The 18479-nt window shown below is 42.3% G+C and overlaps 1 protein-coding gene and 1 long non-coding RNA gene across 3 annotated transcripts in view; one reads left to right on the forward strand and one right to left on the reverse strand.

Annotated features, from left to right (window-relative positions):
* Positions 1–846: 846 nt before the first annotated feature.
* LOC138683735 (uncharacterized) lies at positions 847–7794 on the reverse strand. Its single transcript, XR_011323164.1, has 3 exons — positions 7727–7794; positions 6391–6570; positions 847–4249 (listed from the first exon to the last, which is right to left on the reverse strand). It is a non-coding gene; the product is annotated as an uncharacterized lncRNA (long non-coding RNA).
* A 348-nt stretch (positions 7795–8142) lies between these two features.
* The window catches only part of RAB3C (RAB3C, member RAS oncogene family), a 138481-nt gene continuing 128144 nt past the window's right edge, over positions 8143–18479 (forward strand). Inside the window, exons 1-3 of one of the 2 annotated variants that reach the window (XM_069775698.1) lie at positions 8153–8261; positions 10612–10775; positions 18078–18305. In XM_069775698.1, the coding sequence (XP_069631799.1) occupies positions 10737–10775; positions 18078–18305 (267 nt within the window). In that variant the 5' untranslated portion in view covers positions 8153–8261; positions 10612–10736. Of the gene's footprint in view, positions 8262–10611; positions 10776–18077; positions 18306–18479 lie in introns of both variants that reach the window. The other variant, XM_069775699.1, reaches the window with a different exon arrangement.

Below are 18479 nucleotides of genomic sequence, written 5' to 3' on the forward strand. Positions count from 1 at the left end.
GCGTGAGTGCCCATCATCAACTCTGGTGAGCAATCGGCCAGCTCCGTGCAACATCTTAAAATGACACAATGGTTTCTGTAGTGAATATGTAACTGTGGACTCTCTGGCCAGCTGCTAATATTTTGCTCGGTACCTTATGCAGAAATCATGATGGTAGAACCAGGTTCATTTGCAAAACATTAATCTTCCATATCCCATCTTTATCTACCTGCTTTTATGGTCTTGCTTTCTACATATTTTGCAGGTTCCAGAGCACTTGGGACAGACTATGCAAACAGCCTGATTCTCTTTCTCATTAATTCCTCCACACCCTCAGTCCTACGTGCCAAATGAGCGTACTCCTAGGACTGCCAGGCAAAATTAGCTAAACCATGTTACTATGGCTGAACTTGCCCTTAGGTTCAGAAGTTCATGTTCAGTTATTATTTTGCTGAGATGTACAATTTTGCAGTGAGCAAAAGCAAGAAAAGGAAACAGACATTCAAACTATGGACATACTCATATGGGACACAACCCCCACAATGCTTTTTCCACAGATTGAGAGACAGTTGCAGATAATAGAGATAGGATGCGATAATTTCCCTGAAAGGGTTAAAAAGCTTTCCTTTAATGGAAAGTAATGGCGACCTAATGCTAGAGGCTACTGCCAGCTTCCTAGCATGATAATGTACTGTGTGTCTAACAAGGAAGACAGTGAAATGTGGAAGCATTTAACTTGGAAATAAGGAGCAGAATGGAGGCAGACAATATGTCATTAATCATGTATGGAATCTGCGGACCACTCAACATCTCTACTCTGGTGAAAAAAATTACTGGCTGCTTTTAGAGACTCCACATGAAGTTTATGAAGTAGATGTGACATTTAAGGCCACGTTGGGGCTCCTTCCTTGGTTGTGAATTTCAGCCTAAGATCTCAGACCTGAGAGAAGGTAGATGCCTCTAACTGAAAGCTAATGAGATCTACAGGGGATCAGCATCTCACAGAATTACATCCTCACATTTGAGCGCCAGAGGTTTATTCTTCATCTCTCTGATGAAACAAGACTGATGTCTGAGCAGGCCTGGTGATTGGTGTTTTAAGTACCTAGGCAGAATAGAAAATCAAGTAATAATTCTTTTTCTTCCGGAGTCATGCATAGCTAAGGGACCCAAAAATAGCTATTAGGTTGTTTCCTGCCACAACAGCCTCTTCTAACACAGCTGCAGAGTATTCATGGGAAGTACTTGATAAAATCACCATGACATCATTAGCAGCAATTGTGTTTCTATCTTGAAATGCTTATTAGATGAGAAAAAGCAAGGAAAATTAAATTACATTAGAGCTAGATGTGAATATATTTATTTCCTCATTCATTTTTACATTTCTGTCTGAAAAATATGCAATCTGACTACATGCAGTTCTTTTAACTAAATGTTTCTTCTTTTTGCCTTCTTTTTTTTTTTTTTTTTTTTTTTTTATTATTTCAGTCTATAGTTACTGTAGCAGAAACTTTCAAAAGAAAATCTGATGAGCTGTAGCAGTATCTGCCACTGTCATTTCCATTAATTATTGGAAGCTTTATGCTAACATCATACTGAGGGAAGACAGACAATTCAGATGCAAAAAGAATGAACACAACAACCCTAGAAGTCTCATTGACTGTGTGTATATCTGATAAAATTGGTAAGATTATTTCTTTAACCAACCAGCCTTTCACCAAGAGTAAAAAAAACCCAAAACCAGCCTGCTTCGTCTGAGAGCCTAAACCCTACTGTTCATGGCTGCTGCTTCCCTTGGCTGTTCTGCAGAACTTAATACAGCTGAATTCATTACACGGCATTTGCTGCTATGCTGTTTTAACAACTATTTTGGCAGTGCACAAATGATTCGACAGGAGGAACTGTGTCAAAATTCCTACCAGAGCAGTAGCCCCAGAACCCCTCTCTCTAGGTCATCCAATTGATCTGAGCTGTTGTCAGCACTGAGCCATCAGTGTCATCCAGTGACCATCCAGAACTGTGACATGGTCATATCATAGATCTGACAAAACTCTATTTTGTTTTTCATGTTTAAGAATTTCTATGCTTGATAGAAACCAATACATGCTCTTTTCTCCCATCAGATCTTCCTCTTGTCTAGGATGGATCTTGTAATTAATGGTATAGAAATGCATGGATAGTAAAAGAACCATTCTTCTGACATACGGAAAGCTTAGGATGATGACATTTTACCATGAATAGAAAGCTTGTTGCAAAAGAATTACATAAGCGATACATTTAAACTGTTATTTAAGTGCATATTTTAATTTGATGATGCACACACTGCTACTAAATATCTCTACAGATACCTGTACAGTTCCAAGCATGGGCTTTAGTTCCATAATTTCTATAACCTTTATAGCCTGCCCATCATGATGAATATACACTGCTCTGGTCTTCCTCTTGAAAGGTATGCAGACTCTGAGTGTAAAGCCCTTGTTTGGGAAACAGCTGATCAGACATTTTTAAGATATTTAAAGTTACACTTTGTATCAAAAACTGTGCCAGGAAACTGCCATCTTCAGCTCCAGGTGGCAGTTTGTCCCTTGCCTGCAGAGGTCACTGGACATGCAGAAGCATAGCGGTGTCAGTGCTCAGACTAGGTGGTGACTGGAGTCAAGAGTAGGAGGCTTTTTTCTTCAGCTTCAGGATACACAGCAAGGGGAGATGCCTTCAAAGGGAGATGTATGAAATGCCTGTTTGATCTCCACAGACCTGGGTGAGCTTACTGCAGACAAGACAGTGTGCTATGCAATAGAAAATGAAAAACACCATGCAAGTTTTCTCTTTTCTATATGCCAACGAAACCATTGTGTGTAGAATATGAGAATACAGGAAATGTGATGGCGTATCTGGTGTGGTGACCCAGTAGCCATGGCAACAACAGTGCAAAGACAGATTACCCCAGTGCTCATTTCCATCAACCGCAGAACTATAGTGATTTACGCTGGTCCCTTATCCACAAAATGAAAAGCTGCGTTTCAGTTCTGTGTTACGGTTTTAGTGGTTGTAAAGTTTAACAGGGAAGAGACCGACAGTATCTTCTATTCTGAGAATCAGCAAAAAAATAAAAGAGATCAGTGACAGGAACCATTTACTTGTCTTTCATTGTAATGCAGACCTGTCAAGTCTCATGTGATGAGCATCAGACTTGCTCTTTTAGCCACTGCTTTCTCATTCCCCACTGTGGCATCTCCAGTTCATGCATCAGCAGCGTGCTGTCATGTGGCCTGACGTGTGAATCTCGTCTGTTGGGATTTTAAGGACTTGCAGAATCTGGCTAGGTCGCAAAACAAAGCATCTATACAACCGTGAAGCATCTTCATCTGTTGCAAATATAACAACTTCCATGGTTTATCCCACGACAAGACTCTACGTAGTTTATCTGTCTTCTAGCCTGACAAGAAGTCCCCACAGATTTTTTTCAATGGGTGTGTATCTCAGATCTGTGCTTGAGACAGATCTTGTCTTGTTTCAGTATCACATTTGCTCTCAACAGAATTTCTAGTTTCATTTCAGAACTGTATTTTGTTAATTTATGCTTGCATTCTTGATGAAATAATGTTTACAACTGTCATTGGAATGAAACATTCCTGAGTTCTTTAATCACCATTTTCTGGCTCTCTACATTACCTGTTCACCTACCCAAATATAAAGATCCCCCACTTTTTTTTTTTTTTTTTAAAGAAAAGTCTAAAGAAGGCATACCTCAACATTTATATTTTGCAAGCATCAGCCAGACTTGCAGACATGACAGGCTGAGTCAGGGTGAAACAACCTTTTTTGCTTAGTGAAAGATTCGTGACTCTCTTTTTTTTTTCTTTTCTCTGCATCCAACATCCAATCCCAGGGTAAGTCAAATGGCATGCAGGAGTAAAAGAAACACTGCATTCTAAAAGGTCAGAGGAAAAGAGGAAGCTATTTGACATTAAGGAAGAGAAGATGAGAGAAAACATTGTCAAGATGTACAGATATTTCAAAATGGCTGGCATTTTGTACCTACCAAGAACCTTTATTTTCTTAAATCAAAACCTGAAAGGATTTGTATTTTGATCTAAAAACCACAAGAGGGGAACAACGATCAGTAATTAACTCTCATTGCCTTATTATTCTCCTTCTTATCTTAGGCTTCTTCTACTTCTGAATCTTACGTGTTGATTTTATAGCATGGCCTACACTTTGAAAGTTTTGAAAGCACAGAAAATATTTGCTCCCAATACATGCCTTGAACCTGTGAAATAAAAGTTACATTGCATTCATGTTATTTTTACTTATGTACACTTCTAGTGCAAAATTGAGAAACAGCTTTGTTAATGTGTCCATCATTCCAGAATTCACTCATCCAAAACAACTCAGTTGTATACAAACCAGCTGTTTCCTAGTGCCTTTGTTGATAGAAGTTTTCTTACATTTAGTATGCGGCCTTGAAAGTTCCTGTTTATCTTCTATGTACTGTAAAATTAGTGTTTTGGGCAAAACCTGAACTGTTTTACAAGGATTTAAAAATGTCCTAAAATAACACTGTTCTACACCTAGATAAGCTCGATTGACTGTACTAGCTACCTCACGGGCAGCCTGCTCATTCTAGGTTAGCTTTTGTGATGACATTTGTTTTTTGAATGACTATTTGCCATCACCTAAGAAATGAAAATTTCTCCTTTTTTTTTCAGTCCAAATTAGTAAATAATAACTAACTTTTTCTGTGCATTCCATGATCCAGCATTTGGTATGAAAAAAAAAAATTCACTCCTGTGAGTGTTAGCAAATTAAAAGGAAGTAGCATAATCAATATAACTGAAAACCTGAATTGATGTTCATGACTACTTCTGCAGGTTTTCTACTATCCCTGGTTAAAAGAATCAGATATTTTACTAAACTGGGTCCCTTGAATGTTAGCACCTGGTGAAAATAGCTAGTTCATAGTAATTATGTGCAAAAGAGAGCTTCAAGTACACCACATTTCAAAAACATTAACATATTGTAAGCCACTGATTGGTAATCAACAGAAGTCCCTGCCCTGTGAAAACAATGCTCTGCAGACAAGAGCATTCAGGAATATTGCCACAGCATGCCACTGGACTAAGACGCTTGAGGTGTAAAACCTTAGTAGTGTCTACCATTATACTATTTAATTCTGGTCCATTTCTGTCCCATACCATCTTCAAAACCCTCTGAAGAAGACAGATAATAAAAGCCAGAAGACAAATAATAAACAAAACCTGAGGAATTAAAAAAAAAAAACAGTATCATCTCTTCAGCCAACACACAAAGCAAAATCTCAGCATTACTTCTTGTATTTTTAAGCATTTTAAAAATTAAACAAACAGAAAAGCATTGTTTATGCAGAGATGCTGTTTACTTTAAAAATTTTTAGTTAAAAAAAAAAAAGATGATCCCATACTTTAAAGAAAGATGTATGACAATTTAAAAAGTAATCCTGCTTTATGTTCTATTGATAGTTCCCTCTGTGGAGGTTTTGGGTGAGAGATTGCTTAGAAACTTCAATGCTAAGGTAAATGCCAATATAATAAAAAGATGTGGAGGATTTTTGTCTTGGGATAAATTTGGGAACCCAGCATAATTTAAGTCTTGTAATTTCTAATACAGTAGCAGCAGTAAATCTACTTTAAAAGTTTAATAGAATAATAAATTCAGAGTATCTACTTTCTAAAATCTATAATCAAAAGGTTCCCTGAACACTCTAATCTACTGTTTCAAATATCTATTCAGCTAAGATTTAAAATGGCATTCCAAAATGAGAACTGTTTTATGGAAAGCTATAGTTTAATATATTCATGATTGTGTAATAATTTACAATACTTTCTTAAAAACAAAACTCCATAAAACAACGCTTTAATAGGAGGAAGAATCTCTCTGTTTTTCCCCAATTGCAATTGATAACAAATATAACGTGCCCTGTTTTCCAAAGGAAATGGGTTGTTACTCATGATTTTTTGGTACGTGTTCACCTAAAATCAATAGCAAGAATAAACCACATGCACATATATATTAAAAAAAAAATGAACTCAGCATGCTCATACATGCATGCACACATACAGGTGGTGTAAAATGCTGATCAAATTCATGATGTTTACATGCCCGCATTGGCAGAAAAATTAACATTCAGTGTTTCATGCAGGAACGAAGTATCAGCTGCTGATGGCATACATCATGTCTTTGAAAAAATCTCCACTCAATTCCTATTTTCATGTTACAGTGACGTAAGTTTAAATAGCTGTAAATGAAGTTAAAAACCTCCAGAGCTAGAATGAAATTACTTCTGACATAGACTTTTATCCACATTCATGTCTCTATTGTACAATTTGCCTAAGTCACAGCTCCCATGGCTGACTTACTTTACGCAACATGTACCACATACGTAGAAGTGGGTAGTCCAGAAGGCAGACTGCTGTTTTCGTGCTGCCTCAACCACTGCACCTGCCTTCTGCTGCCCTTCCCTCTCTGCCCGGACAACGTCCAGCTCTCAAACCTTCGGCAGACATCCCCAGAGTGAGTCAACTTTGCTGCTCGCGCCCATGGTTCCTCTTCACCCTTTTGGTAGAGGAGAACATGCCAAATCTTAACTCTGAATACAACACTGTTCATACATTTTTCCAGCCCTCTATGGACCTGTGTGCTTGGGCCCAAGATGAGTACGGACTCTGCAGTAGAGGATGAGGTTATGAAAAAAGTGCCAAGACAGACATTTAAAACAGCTTCTCGGGACAATAAAAAACAGCGTTGGGAACACGCACAGAAAGTATGGTGCTTTTTTGGTGTTTTGCTGCCACCCCCTCATGAAGACCTCGATACCGTCATGAAGGACGAGTGCAACGACACCACGTCCACGCGGGGCTGCCGCCCTTGTACAGCACCTCAGCCCGGCGCCTGCCCACGTCTGCTGTGTTTGTCAAAGGCCGGAGAACATCCAAGGGAGGAAAGAGAAAGCAGGGACAACGGGATATGACGAAGAGGAGGAGAAGTCACGGTGCTGGCAGGGGCTGTTACTACACAACAGTAAGGACATGAACCAGCAGCCGCCACGCTGCAGGATGCTCGGCCTCGCTCAGCCCCAGGGCCGGCTGGGAACGTTCCCCAGGGCCTCCTGGGGAACGAGGAGGGAGGCAGGAGAGGGACCGAGGCGCGGTGGGCACCGCGGGCGCCCCGTGAGCGGAGCACCGCGGCGGCCGCACGCCCGCCCCGGGGCCGCCCGCGGGCCGCCGGGCGCTGCCCCGCCTCTCAGGCCCGCGGCCGCTGGTGCGAGCGCCCCCTGCCGGCGGGGCGGAGCGGAGCGGGGCGGAGCGGGACCCGCCCGGCAGCGGCAGCAGGGTTGAAGGGAGGTGAAATGGAAGCGCAGCGCGGGGCCTTCCCGGCCGGCCCCGCTTGAGGCGCGGCCCGGTGCAGCGCCGCGCCAGGCGAGCGGTGCCCGTCCCCCCAGCTCCGCCGAGCGACTCCCGCAGCCCACGCCAGAGCCGCTGCCTGCCGTGCCCGCCACCGCTCTCGCTCCCCCGGCCCGGCGATGCTCCGCCGTAGCTGCCCGGCACACGGGCCGGACCGGGCCGGCGGGGCCGCGGAGGGCGGCGCATCCGGCGGCGCCCGGCTCCGCCAGCTCCCTCCCTGCTTTCCGCAAACCGCGCCACCGCGCCCCGCCGCCCGGGCTCCCCGCCGCCAGGGCGCCCCGCGCAGCCGAGCCTTCCCCCAGCCCCACCGCCCATCCGCCGCCCCGGGTCGAGTTTGCAAAGCGCCGCGCTCGCCCCTCAGCCTTCCGCCCGCCCCTCAGCCTTCCGCCCGCCCCTCAGCCTTCCGCCCGCCCCTCAGCCTTCCGCCCGCCCCTCAGCCTTCCGCCCGCCCCTCAGCCTTCCGCCCGCCCCTCAGCCTTCCGCCCGCCCCTCAGCCTCCCCCCGCCCCGTCCTCCGCGGCGGCGGGCCGCCGGGCGCAGAGCATCCCGGGAGCTGTAGTCCTTCCTTCCCCGCCCTGGCAGCAGCAGGCGCGGGGGAGCGGGGCAGCGGACTACAGCTCCCGGGGTGCGCGGGAGGGAGGGGCGGTGCCGGGGGAGGAGCGGGGACAGCTCCGGTGCTGATCGCGACGCGGGTTTGTCGGCAGAGCCCGGGCGGGCGGCGGCGGCGGCGGCGGCGGCGGCGGCGGCGGCGGCCGCAGCAGTTGGCGTGCGCGAGCGAGGGGCGAGCGGCAGAGGAGCCAGCGGCGGGCCGCGCCCGGCGATGAGGCACGAAGCGCCCATGCAGGTTAGTCCCCGCGTCGGAGCCGAGCGAGCGGCGAGGGGGCGGCGGGCCAGGGCGGCCGAGAGCCGGGAGCCCGCGGGACGGGGCAGGAGCCCCTCCGCCCTAGCAGCGCCGTGGCGGGACCGCAGGGCCGGGCTCTCCCGCTGGTGGCCGGCCCGGGGCTGTGAGGAGGAACGGGGTGAGGACGTCCCTTGCGTGAGGGGCCCGGAGTGCGTGAGTGTGAGGGGGCCCGGGGTGCGTGTGTGGGAGCCCGGAGTGCGTGGGGGGGGGGGGAGCCGGGGTGCGTGTGGGGAGGCTCGGGGTGCGTGTGGGGGGGGCAGGGTGCATGTGGGGGGGGCCCGGGTTGCGGGGAAAGGGGGGGCCGGGATGCGTGAGGGGGCCGTGGTGCGTGTGAGGGAGCCCGGGGTGCGGGGGGGGCACGGGGGGGGCGGGGGGTCGTATCGCTGTGAGAGGGGTACCCGAAGGGCGGTGTCGGCGGGCGGGGGGCGACCGCAGCCCGTGGCGGGGCAGGGGTGCGGTGGGGCTCCCCCCGTCCCCCGCGCAGCGCGTCTCCCCGGGCCGGGGCGGCAGCCGGAGCGGGAGGCTGGGCGGCACGGCCCAGCGGTGGCCGCCACCCCGCCGCCGTGGCCGCGGGTGGGTTTCGGGTGGCACTGGGGCAAACGGAACGGTCTGTTACAGAAACTGCCCTTTGAGCGTTGGTGGCAGCTCCCCTGGGAGTGAATGGATGCCAGATGTCAGGCGATAAGATGTAAGGAGGTCCTACCTGGATGCGCAGGAAGTTGGCAGGGTGTCTCCACCTGTTTATTCCAGGAGCAGTTATCTGTCTGCACCAGGGAGAGATGGCTCGTGGCTAGAACTGGGGATAGCAAAGAGGTGGCCCCTTTTCAGCAGTTTTTATATATGGAAAAATATAATGCCCCTTAGCACTGGAGAAACAGATGCTATCCAGAGACAAATTACATTACACAGAGTTTTTAGCAGTTTCTAGGTTGTTGGTTCAAAACAGTGTATGCTGGTGAACTGTACTTCAGTTTTAATTAAGACCTATTTCATAATCTCTTGCAGGAGCTCTGAGGGCCCCAGACTATACATTCAAACGCATGACTGTTTTTTAATAGAAGATCGGTCATGTTACCAGTGGATTGGTACCAATCAATGCCACTGATTTTATACAATGCATTATACAAAGAGCATTCACAGCAGTCTGCTGTGATTTAAGTTGTGAACTGCAGCTCTGTTAGCTAATATTTTTCATGCTGGGTATCTACTCTGGCAGTAACAGAAATTCAGCCTGAAGGGAAGATCTGCATCCTCTTCTATATGCATACTCAAAAAGAAGTCTGAAATCTTGCATTGACATGGAGCTGGGTTTACTTGACTTTGGACAGGGACTGATAATCTCATAAATCTTTTGCAGAGCAATTGCTCAGAAGTCACATGCTGAAACCTTTCCACCAAAGAGGTGCACTAGAAATAAGCCATTCTTCAGTAAGAATGTGTTTCATTTTTCTGATTGGAGAACAGCAATAATTAGGATGCTGTTTAAAATGCCTAGTTCTGCATGCTAGGGCCATGTGTTGGAAATGTTTCTGTGGTATTTGCCATTTGTTTACACATGCTTATTGAGATGCTGAAGTCACATTTAGTATATATTGGCTTTGGAGAGCATTTCATTAAACGCAAATTTTGCTGGTAAAGAATGACAACTACAGATTGGTCACTATTGCATTTGACATTTTTGATGTGTTGAATTCACTGATGTTGTTAAACAGGTGTGGAAACAAAATGGTGGTACAGCATTAAAAAAAAATCTAAAGAAATGGAAGTCCAGATATAAAAAAATATATGTACTTGACACATATCAGAGAACAGCTTCCTGTTTTTTTATATGATTGTCAGTACAAATAGAATTATTGTTAAACATAAATGAATAAAAGTCAGCAGAAATCACAGCCTTAGTATAAAAAGAGACAGCAGAGTGTTATAAAAAACCCTACAAATTCCACTTTTTCAAGGCTGGTGAGATGGTCAAACAGTCTCTATTTTTAAGCATATCTCATCCAAAATCATAATCACAAGCATCTGGATTTTTTCCAAGATGTGAAAATGCAGTCTGGCAGATGAGGTTTGATTTTCACTTGTAGTTTCTGCATGTTTCTTTTCTTTCTTCTACTTGCACTATTCCCAGCATACTCAAATATTATTCTTATTAAAGATTCCAGTAAAACAATATTCTGTCATGGATTATTCTTCTTAAGAGTCTTTCCGTTTTCCAACATTAGGCTAGCATTGTTGGTCCTTGTTCAAATGTGGTTTAGACTGGCTGAACTAATTGCTTGATTTATCTTTTTAGCTATCTGATTTCCTATTACATGAAACAAATGTAGTTGCTTCTTTGCACACAACGAATTTATGGAACAGTCTGTTACAGAGCTACCATCTCTGAACTGAAGAGCAACAGAAAGAGTCATCAAGTGTATGTCTTTTGATGATGACAAAAACAACTCAGAGGAGAGTGTAAGCATTTTTTTTCCCATTTCCATCAAGCAATAATTAAAAAAGAAAATTAAAAAGTTAAAATATTTTTAATCAAGATGAGAAAAAGGGCCTGTGCAGTGGCACTGTCTTTCTATATTTATGAATTCTTTGTTTCAATCTCAAGCTCATGCCATTTCTCTGTAGACAAGAAGGGCCAACAATTACCAGAAAGGCAGCCCAAACAGTCCTTCTAGAGAAGGAGTTACCTAGTGTAAAAGTTTGCTATTGTCATCTGCTGGATATAATTGGATCTGGGTCAGAGTTTATGACTACTTCTCATTTTTCTAGACATGTTTTCAAAGAAGAGATATAAGTCTTAGTAGTGCTTGTGGCCACGGAGAGGGCTTTGGTTTAGAAGTCAAAAGCAATGGACTCTCCTGTGACACATAGAAGTCTGTATGGTTTCTGCACATTCTTTTAAGAATTGGTCTGAATTAGTTGAAATGTCTGCATATCTCTCAGTAGTCTCCCTTAAGGCTTTCATGATACTTTCAAAAGTGAAGATTCAATAGGAAAGTCTCAGTGATTCATACACTGATTCACTTGCTTCAAGTTTCAGTCCTCACCTAACTGTAGCATGCAAATTTTCCACATACCTGCACATTGCCAAAATAAAAAAGTGGGAATCTAGTTTGGATACCCTGTTCTTAGTGTTTGTCAGAGCATATGGGCACTAATGGTGGCAGTGTGTAGAAAATGCTAGATCTCTAGACTCCCTCTCTTCCACTTGCCAGGGCATTAGATCATTTCAAAGGTGACTGACACCGTAGAGGTGAGGCAAAACTAGAAAGTGGGAAATAACCTGTAAATAATCTGCTTTGCCAAGGAAATAAATGAGAACATTTTCTTCTTAGCTTTTCATATCCTGTTGTCACTGGCAACGGTTATGCCCAGACAAAATAGGTTTATAACAGACACATCCAAACACAATGGAGAAGGGCAATAGCAAGCAAAAAGGCTGCTTTCCCATATTTCCAAATATTGCCAAAATTTAAGAGGTTATTATAAAATTATGATGAAAAAAAGCCAAATCAAAGCTATTAGACACAGGAGTTAGCATGGCAATTCATCTCCTATCACTCAGCAAAATTATTAGGTATGTCAGTCTTGGTTCAAATTAGAAGCACTGGAGTAGAAGAGTGTGCCAAGCCACTGAGGCCACAGAGCAAGTTATACACCTGTTTGTTAACTGATCCAGCTGCATTTGGAGTCAGTAGTCCTCTTTCTGTCACTACCCCTTTTTGGAATTGTATTGTGGAAGCTCGTTCCCTCGCTGGTTAGATACTTTCTAATCTCCAGCACTGAGGCACTCAGGGCTAGTTTATACTCACTCCTTAATGTTCAGTGTCTGCTCCAGTATACATCAGTCTAAATAGTTCTCATTCCTTCATGTTCACTCCAGATTATTATCTAGACAAAAAAAGTTCATGTTTTGCTTACTTTTTTTTTTTTTAGATTTCTCTCATAAGATAAGCTCTTCATTCTTCTGGTCTTCTTAATAACCTTTTTCTGTACTTTCCAGTTTTAACGCAGCTTTCATAAGCACGCTTGACCAGAATTGTTACTAATGGCATCTCACCGGTGCCTTAGTGGCATTAGTATTTCACTTTGTCTCTTGGCCTAATGCAGCTGCTCTGGCAAATGAGAATCTGCACAGTCTTTACGAGTCTCATGACCCTTAGTGCTGCACTAAATAGGGCAAATGGCAAAGGGCGGTAGCCATCTACTCTTCATTCTCTTTCTTACCCCTGGTAAATCCAGATTTATTAATTTATTTCTACTGGAGTACCTGGACTGACACAGCTTGTATTTTTTTGTTTTCAAAGCCGCACTATTTTGGTGGCTTCATGACATCCTGTGTTAGACTAACCCACTTAGGACTTTATCTCCAGTTCTGCCACTATTCAGAGAAGGGCATTTTGTCATACTACCTAGAGTGGGAATTGGAAATATGTTTCTTAAGCTACCCTTTTCATGGAGAAGGTAAACCTAGGTAAAGACAGACAAATGAGGGCTAATGCTCTAGCTCACCGCAAGTAGGTTCACCAGAATCCATATGCTAGAGCCTTGCCAGAACCACTATTTACTGCACCTTGTGTTCTGCTGTCCTGGGCAGCTGCAAGCAGTGTGGCCACGTTCATGCTACTTCTGCTGATATGAAGCAAGTAGAGCTTCTTTAAAATGTTTTAGACTCTCACCTCTCTGTATCTTCCCAATATTCCCCAACTTGGCATTTCAGTATGCTGCTTATAATAAAACTTGCATTTCTAACTACACCTTTCAAACTGGGTTTTAATATGCTTACACGTATTCATGAATCTAGCCTCATAATACCTTGAAGCAGATAAGCTTCTCCTGATGCTGCCAAGTACATTGGTTCACAAGCTGTGCTCTGCAGATGGCTGTCAATCTGTAAATTCCAAATAAGTGGCTGGTGCCTTGTCCACTGAACTCTGTTAAGTCTTATTAATTGGTCAGTTAAAAATTAGATGATAAGGATTTGTGAGAGCTGGCTGTGGTCTGCATCTGTAGATATTTGTATATTCATTGAGAGCACACCAAAAGTAAGAGAAGTTAAGCAGCTTGCCCAAGATATACAAAAAAGGAAAACAAAAGTCATAGGATACCTCCAAAAGAGTTAGGAATAAAATCCAATCTCTAGATTATTGGTCTGGTATTTTACCTAAAAAATAATTCATTTCTTCATGACTGGGTTATATTATCACAGTGTTCTTACATAAGGATCTTGCTAACATTTTGACAACTCTGATGATGACGCTTGATCTCCATATTAAAGACACTCACTTGTGGTGCATACCATCCGCTGAGTTACAAACATTGAATTTTCCTGTTGTATTCCATTGCTTCAATATCCATTGATTATGTTTGACTATATTTTACAAAAACAAAAAAGATCACCTCACAAAAAGCTGCATGTGCAGGGAACTCCATCTTTTTCCTAAAATAATGACTAAAGTCAGTTTCTTTTCAGAAAGCAATGGAAATGTATTTAATTTTACACTGTATATAGAAAAGGAGTGTTGCTCTTTGAAAAAACTGTAAATTAGCTAATCAGTGTCTATCTATCCTTACTGTAGATAGAAATAAGGCATTTTCCCTGGGCTTCCTATCAATCTTTTCCTTTTAAGACAAGCCTATTAATACAGTTTTTAAAAGAAAACAATGTATTTGCAGAAGGCACAAAGGAGTGAACCTCAGTATTTTCAATCCCAGCTTTTCTTGCCTTATGCATCATATTTTCAAGGGGCAATTCATCCTGCATTAGGCATCCAGAGTACAGTGCATATGTAAGTACAAACTGAAGCGATGTGCAGGCCAGGGAGTTCATGGCATGCTGCTCTGCTTAAGTGAGAAAGCTGTTCAAATTAATTCTGTCAAAGAATGAGGTCCTCTAAGGCCATAAAGAGTAACACAGCTAAGTTTTTTGTTATTATCATGAGGGTGGCAGGTAAACACATGCTTTATCAGACATTTGTTCGCAACCCTGCCCTGTTTTAAGCTGTTCTTTTGAGATCAAGGAAACAGCTGAACATAGACTTGAAAAATACCTGGGTCTGATATAGAAAACTCTGCTTAATGGTTAAACTTGCCTATGCCCATAAATAATCCACATTTAAGGAGTTTAAAGATGTGCTGCAAGCAGGGAAGCATACAAAGACATCCTTTTTTGTCCTTGGAACATATGTGAGCTGGGGACATACCTTCTCCTAATTTTGGTAAGGAGCAGGCATGTGAGACCTCCTGACTATAGGTCTTGTGATCGTTGTCTTGAGCATACATTTCCCACTGGACTCTCAAGTCTGTCCTGAGTCCTCTAGGAGGTGGGCTGAGACTGCCTTTGTTGCTAACATCCTGATGGGTGTAGGGGTCTGAATAGGGACTCATTCTACAAAAAAGCAACGATGCAATATGCTAATGAAAATAGCCTTGTGCATTCTGTCTTCAATTTTACTAAATAAGGACAAAATTTTACTGAAGATAAAACTCAGTCTGTTTTGCTGAAAGTGATGCTTGTTTAATATACCCATTTAATCATTTGAGAAGAGAACTTTGTCAAAATAAAGGTAAGATTTTTGCTTTCTTGGAAGCAAACAATCATAACATTAGTAAGGTTGGCATGTTTATTTTGTTCTTGTCCATGTATGTAGTACTTAATTACAGGTCTGAACACGGCATTCCTGGTGATTATTTCCAGCATCGTTTCCAAAGGAGGAATGTAACATCAGCACTAGCTTCTTCATATTTCTTTGCCAAGTGCCTCCATAGTAGGGACAAGTCCTATTAGGAGTGAACCAACATATTAATATATCAGGAAGTGGACTATGGTTCATCCCATACTTACCTGAGGTCAGCAGCTTGCATTTAAGAAAGAGAAGCACTGCGGACATATTCACAAAGTTCAAGAGGACCAAGCATCTAGGTTTCCCTTGTAGTCAGCAGAAAAATAGAGACTCCTCTAGAGGATCATTTAGAGTGGAAGCCTGATGTAGGTGATATGAATTGTACTCTGCAAAATCTTTATCTGTGCTCAGTACAGAATGAGTGAGTTTGGTAAGTAATAGGAAAGCCTCAGCGCCCGTATTGAGTCTGATGTTTCTTCAGAGTAGTGCAGGCACCAGTACTTTTCTAAAACTCACTTGGGTTTTGCACATGAGAAAGGATCACTATCAGTAGTCTAGGGAGACTGGCTCTCTAGGCTAAAGTTAGTTTCTCCAAAAAGTTTGAATTGTTATCAATACCTCACTAATCATCTCATGATTCCACAGGTGGGAGGTGGAGAAACTAGTCCTTTGCTATGCCTTTCCTATGACTTTTGCATCCTATAATAGGCAGACATACTCCTACCGCTGAAATAAAAGCTGGCTGCAATTCTGTGTTCAACTTGCAGTACCATAGGCAGAATTATGAGCAAGTAATGAATCCATGAGTTCAAGGCACAGTGAAGATGGTGGTGGTGGGGGTATCTGTTATTTTTTAAGAAATTTTAAGGAAACCATTGCATAGGTAATGTACATAAACACATTAATTTAGAGGAGCACTGAAATTTCTTTGTGGGAAAAGTCTGTATTTAAAACCATCCACAGGAAACATGTTCTTACTCAAGAAGGCTACATAATGTACAAGATTTAGCAAGACTGTTATTAGAATCCAGGTCTCCTGATTCCTCTGTTAATTGAATCGTACTGTTTCTGAAGTGTTAGGCATTAAATTACAGGGGGGTGAATTGTAAGGCACATAGGACTGAGGGCAGCAAATTAAACTAAAATTAAAACCCCTTTTTCTAAACCTTAGGCAAGTTGAAGAAGATACATGGAAGGCTTCCTAGGAGATAAAATCAAGAAAGAAAATTGCTATTCTTCCTGCTAGAAGTGGTAACTACTGGTTTCATCTGTTGCATTACAGAGAGGAGCCAGAAGGGCTGGTCAGGCTGCTGGGGAAAGTGTGCAGATTACACACTGGCATCCCCAGACGCTGCACAGTCTTTTGTCTGCTGGACTTTATTGACTTATTGTTGCAAACTGTACACAACATCAGCATCCTTTTTACTTTTTTATAGCCAGTTGTGATCAGACTGGTATAAACAACATTTGATTTTCTTTATCTCAATGTTCTAAGCAAAATATTCCCGAATATTTTTACAATAAGGGAGAGTAGTGAAGGTGGACAGGATCTGTGTCTGTCTTTTGCTGTAGAAATCAGAAAGATGAAAGATTAGTGCTGTGTATGGTTGGTAATATTTAGGTTTTTGTTCTAAAACTTCCTTGTTGCTTGTCTGTGAAAGAAGAAAATGAATATTAAGGCCAATGCAGACACTTAGGGAGCATGCACATAGGTACCCAAGACTACATTTAATCAAGAACTTCAATCACTACCAAATAAAAGGGTAATTCCAAAATCAAATGCTCCCTACTGCATTATTTATGAAATACATATCTTACACCAAATTTTTTCTCAAAAGCTTGCTACTTCCATTGTCTCCTTCAGGACTTTTTGTCCCCACTTCTGTATGCCTCTTCAGTAACCCAAAGAAGCTGGCATACTCATATTTGTACTATGAGGCAGCAGAATTAGCTCAGAAAATTTATACAGTAATTGAAATTCTGCTGAGAAGGTGGGTTAGTGTATAGCCCTCACCCTGGTTCCAGCTGTCCTGTCTGATTGCCCAAATGCACTCTGAGATGTCTAACTTAGAAAGCTTTGACGTGAGCTGCTTTTCCATAAACCTTTATGTTAGGATATGATGTCTGTCTTTCTGTCTGAAATCAGATGCACAAAAGTGTTGCCCTTACTATTGCCAAACTCCAAGAATTTAAAATCCTGTCAGGCTCCCAAAATACTTGGGATTTTTTACTTAAAAATCATATGAGGTGAAACACTACCTAGTTCTATGTTCTTTATTTTTGCCATCTGTTTTTTGAGCATGCCAGCTACAATTTTGATTGGGTTTTCAAGTTAAACTCTGCAACTCTCCTGAAAACCAAAAGTATACTTTTTATAAATGGAAACCATGATCTTTGAAGTCCCTGGAGCAAAATAAGCTTGCTATTTAACAGTATTCAGTAATCTGTGCTTATTCAGGAGTTTTATATGGATTAGAATCTGTATTTTAAGGACTCAAATTTGAAAATATTGACAACTGCCACTTATGATGATGCATTAACATTGCGTATTCCAAAAGTATAGAATAGACTAGAACTAGAAAAAAACAAGAAGTATATACCCAACTCATTATTTAATGGTATGATAACTGAAAGCTGGTAAAGCCAAAATGTTTTGCTTAAGGTTATAGGCATTACAAATGACAGCAGCATATTTACAATAAAATAAATGGTTTAAAAATTTTATCAGATGTAAAACATACTAAGCTTTTGCTTGGAAATATACCTTCTATGTCACAACGCAGCATTTTTCTCTTATTTCCTTCTGTACAAGTGAAGCATCTTTGTTTATATTTTCACTGCCTATTTCATTCTTCACATTTTCTGAGTGTGGATCTTTTAAATGGTACACTCAAGAACTGTCCTGGATTTTTAGAATTATTATTTTTTTGGGGTACCAGTCACCAGTGATGTTTACAACTTCTTTTGCAATCAGGACTATTGCCAGGGATATAAGAATCATAAAAAAGAAGTAAACCTCTGTGAACTTCTTCTTGAGTTCATTCATATCTGGTATTAAAAACTCCAATAAAATATACATGTTTCCAATTTTATATGATACAAGAGACAATAAACTATTTCTTTTTATTTTGAATTACAGATGGCATCTGCTCAAGATTCCAGATATGGCCAGAAAGATACATCTGACCAGAACTTTGATTACATGTTCAAACTGCTCATTATCGGCAACAGCAGTGTTGGGAAAACCTCCTTTTTGTTCCGATATGCTGATGATTCCTTTACATCTGCATTTGTAAGCACAGTCGGGATCGATTTCAAAGTAAAAACGGTTTTCAAAAATGAAAAAAGAATTAAGCTACAGATTTGGGTAAGCCAAAAATAATAATTCTATGAACTAAGCAAGCTGTAGCAGTTTGATAGATAGCATTTAATCTACTGTAGGTTTGCACTGAATGTCATAACCTTTATACATATATATATATATATATATGTATGGCATAGTAATGAAAAAGCAGTTAATTATTTCCTGCATAATTTTTCT

The sequence above is a fragment of the Haliaeetus albicilla genome, chromosome Z, assembly GCF_947461875.1.
Source record: "Haliaeetus albicilla chromosome Z, bHalAlb1.1, whole genome shotgun sequence".
NCBI lineage: Eukaryota > Metazoa > Chordata > Aves > Accipitriformes > Accipitridae > Haliaeetus > Haliaeetus albicilla.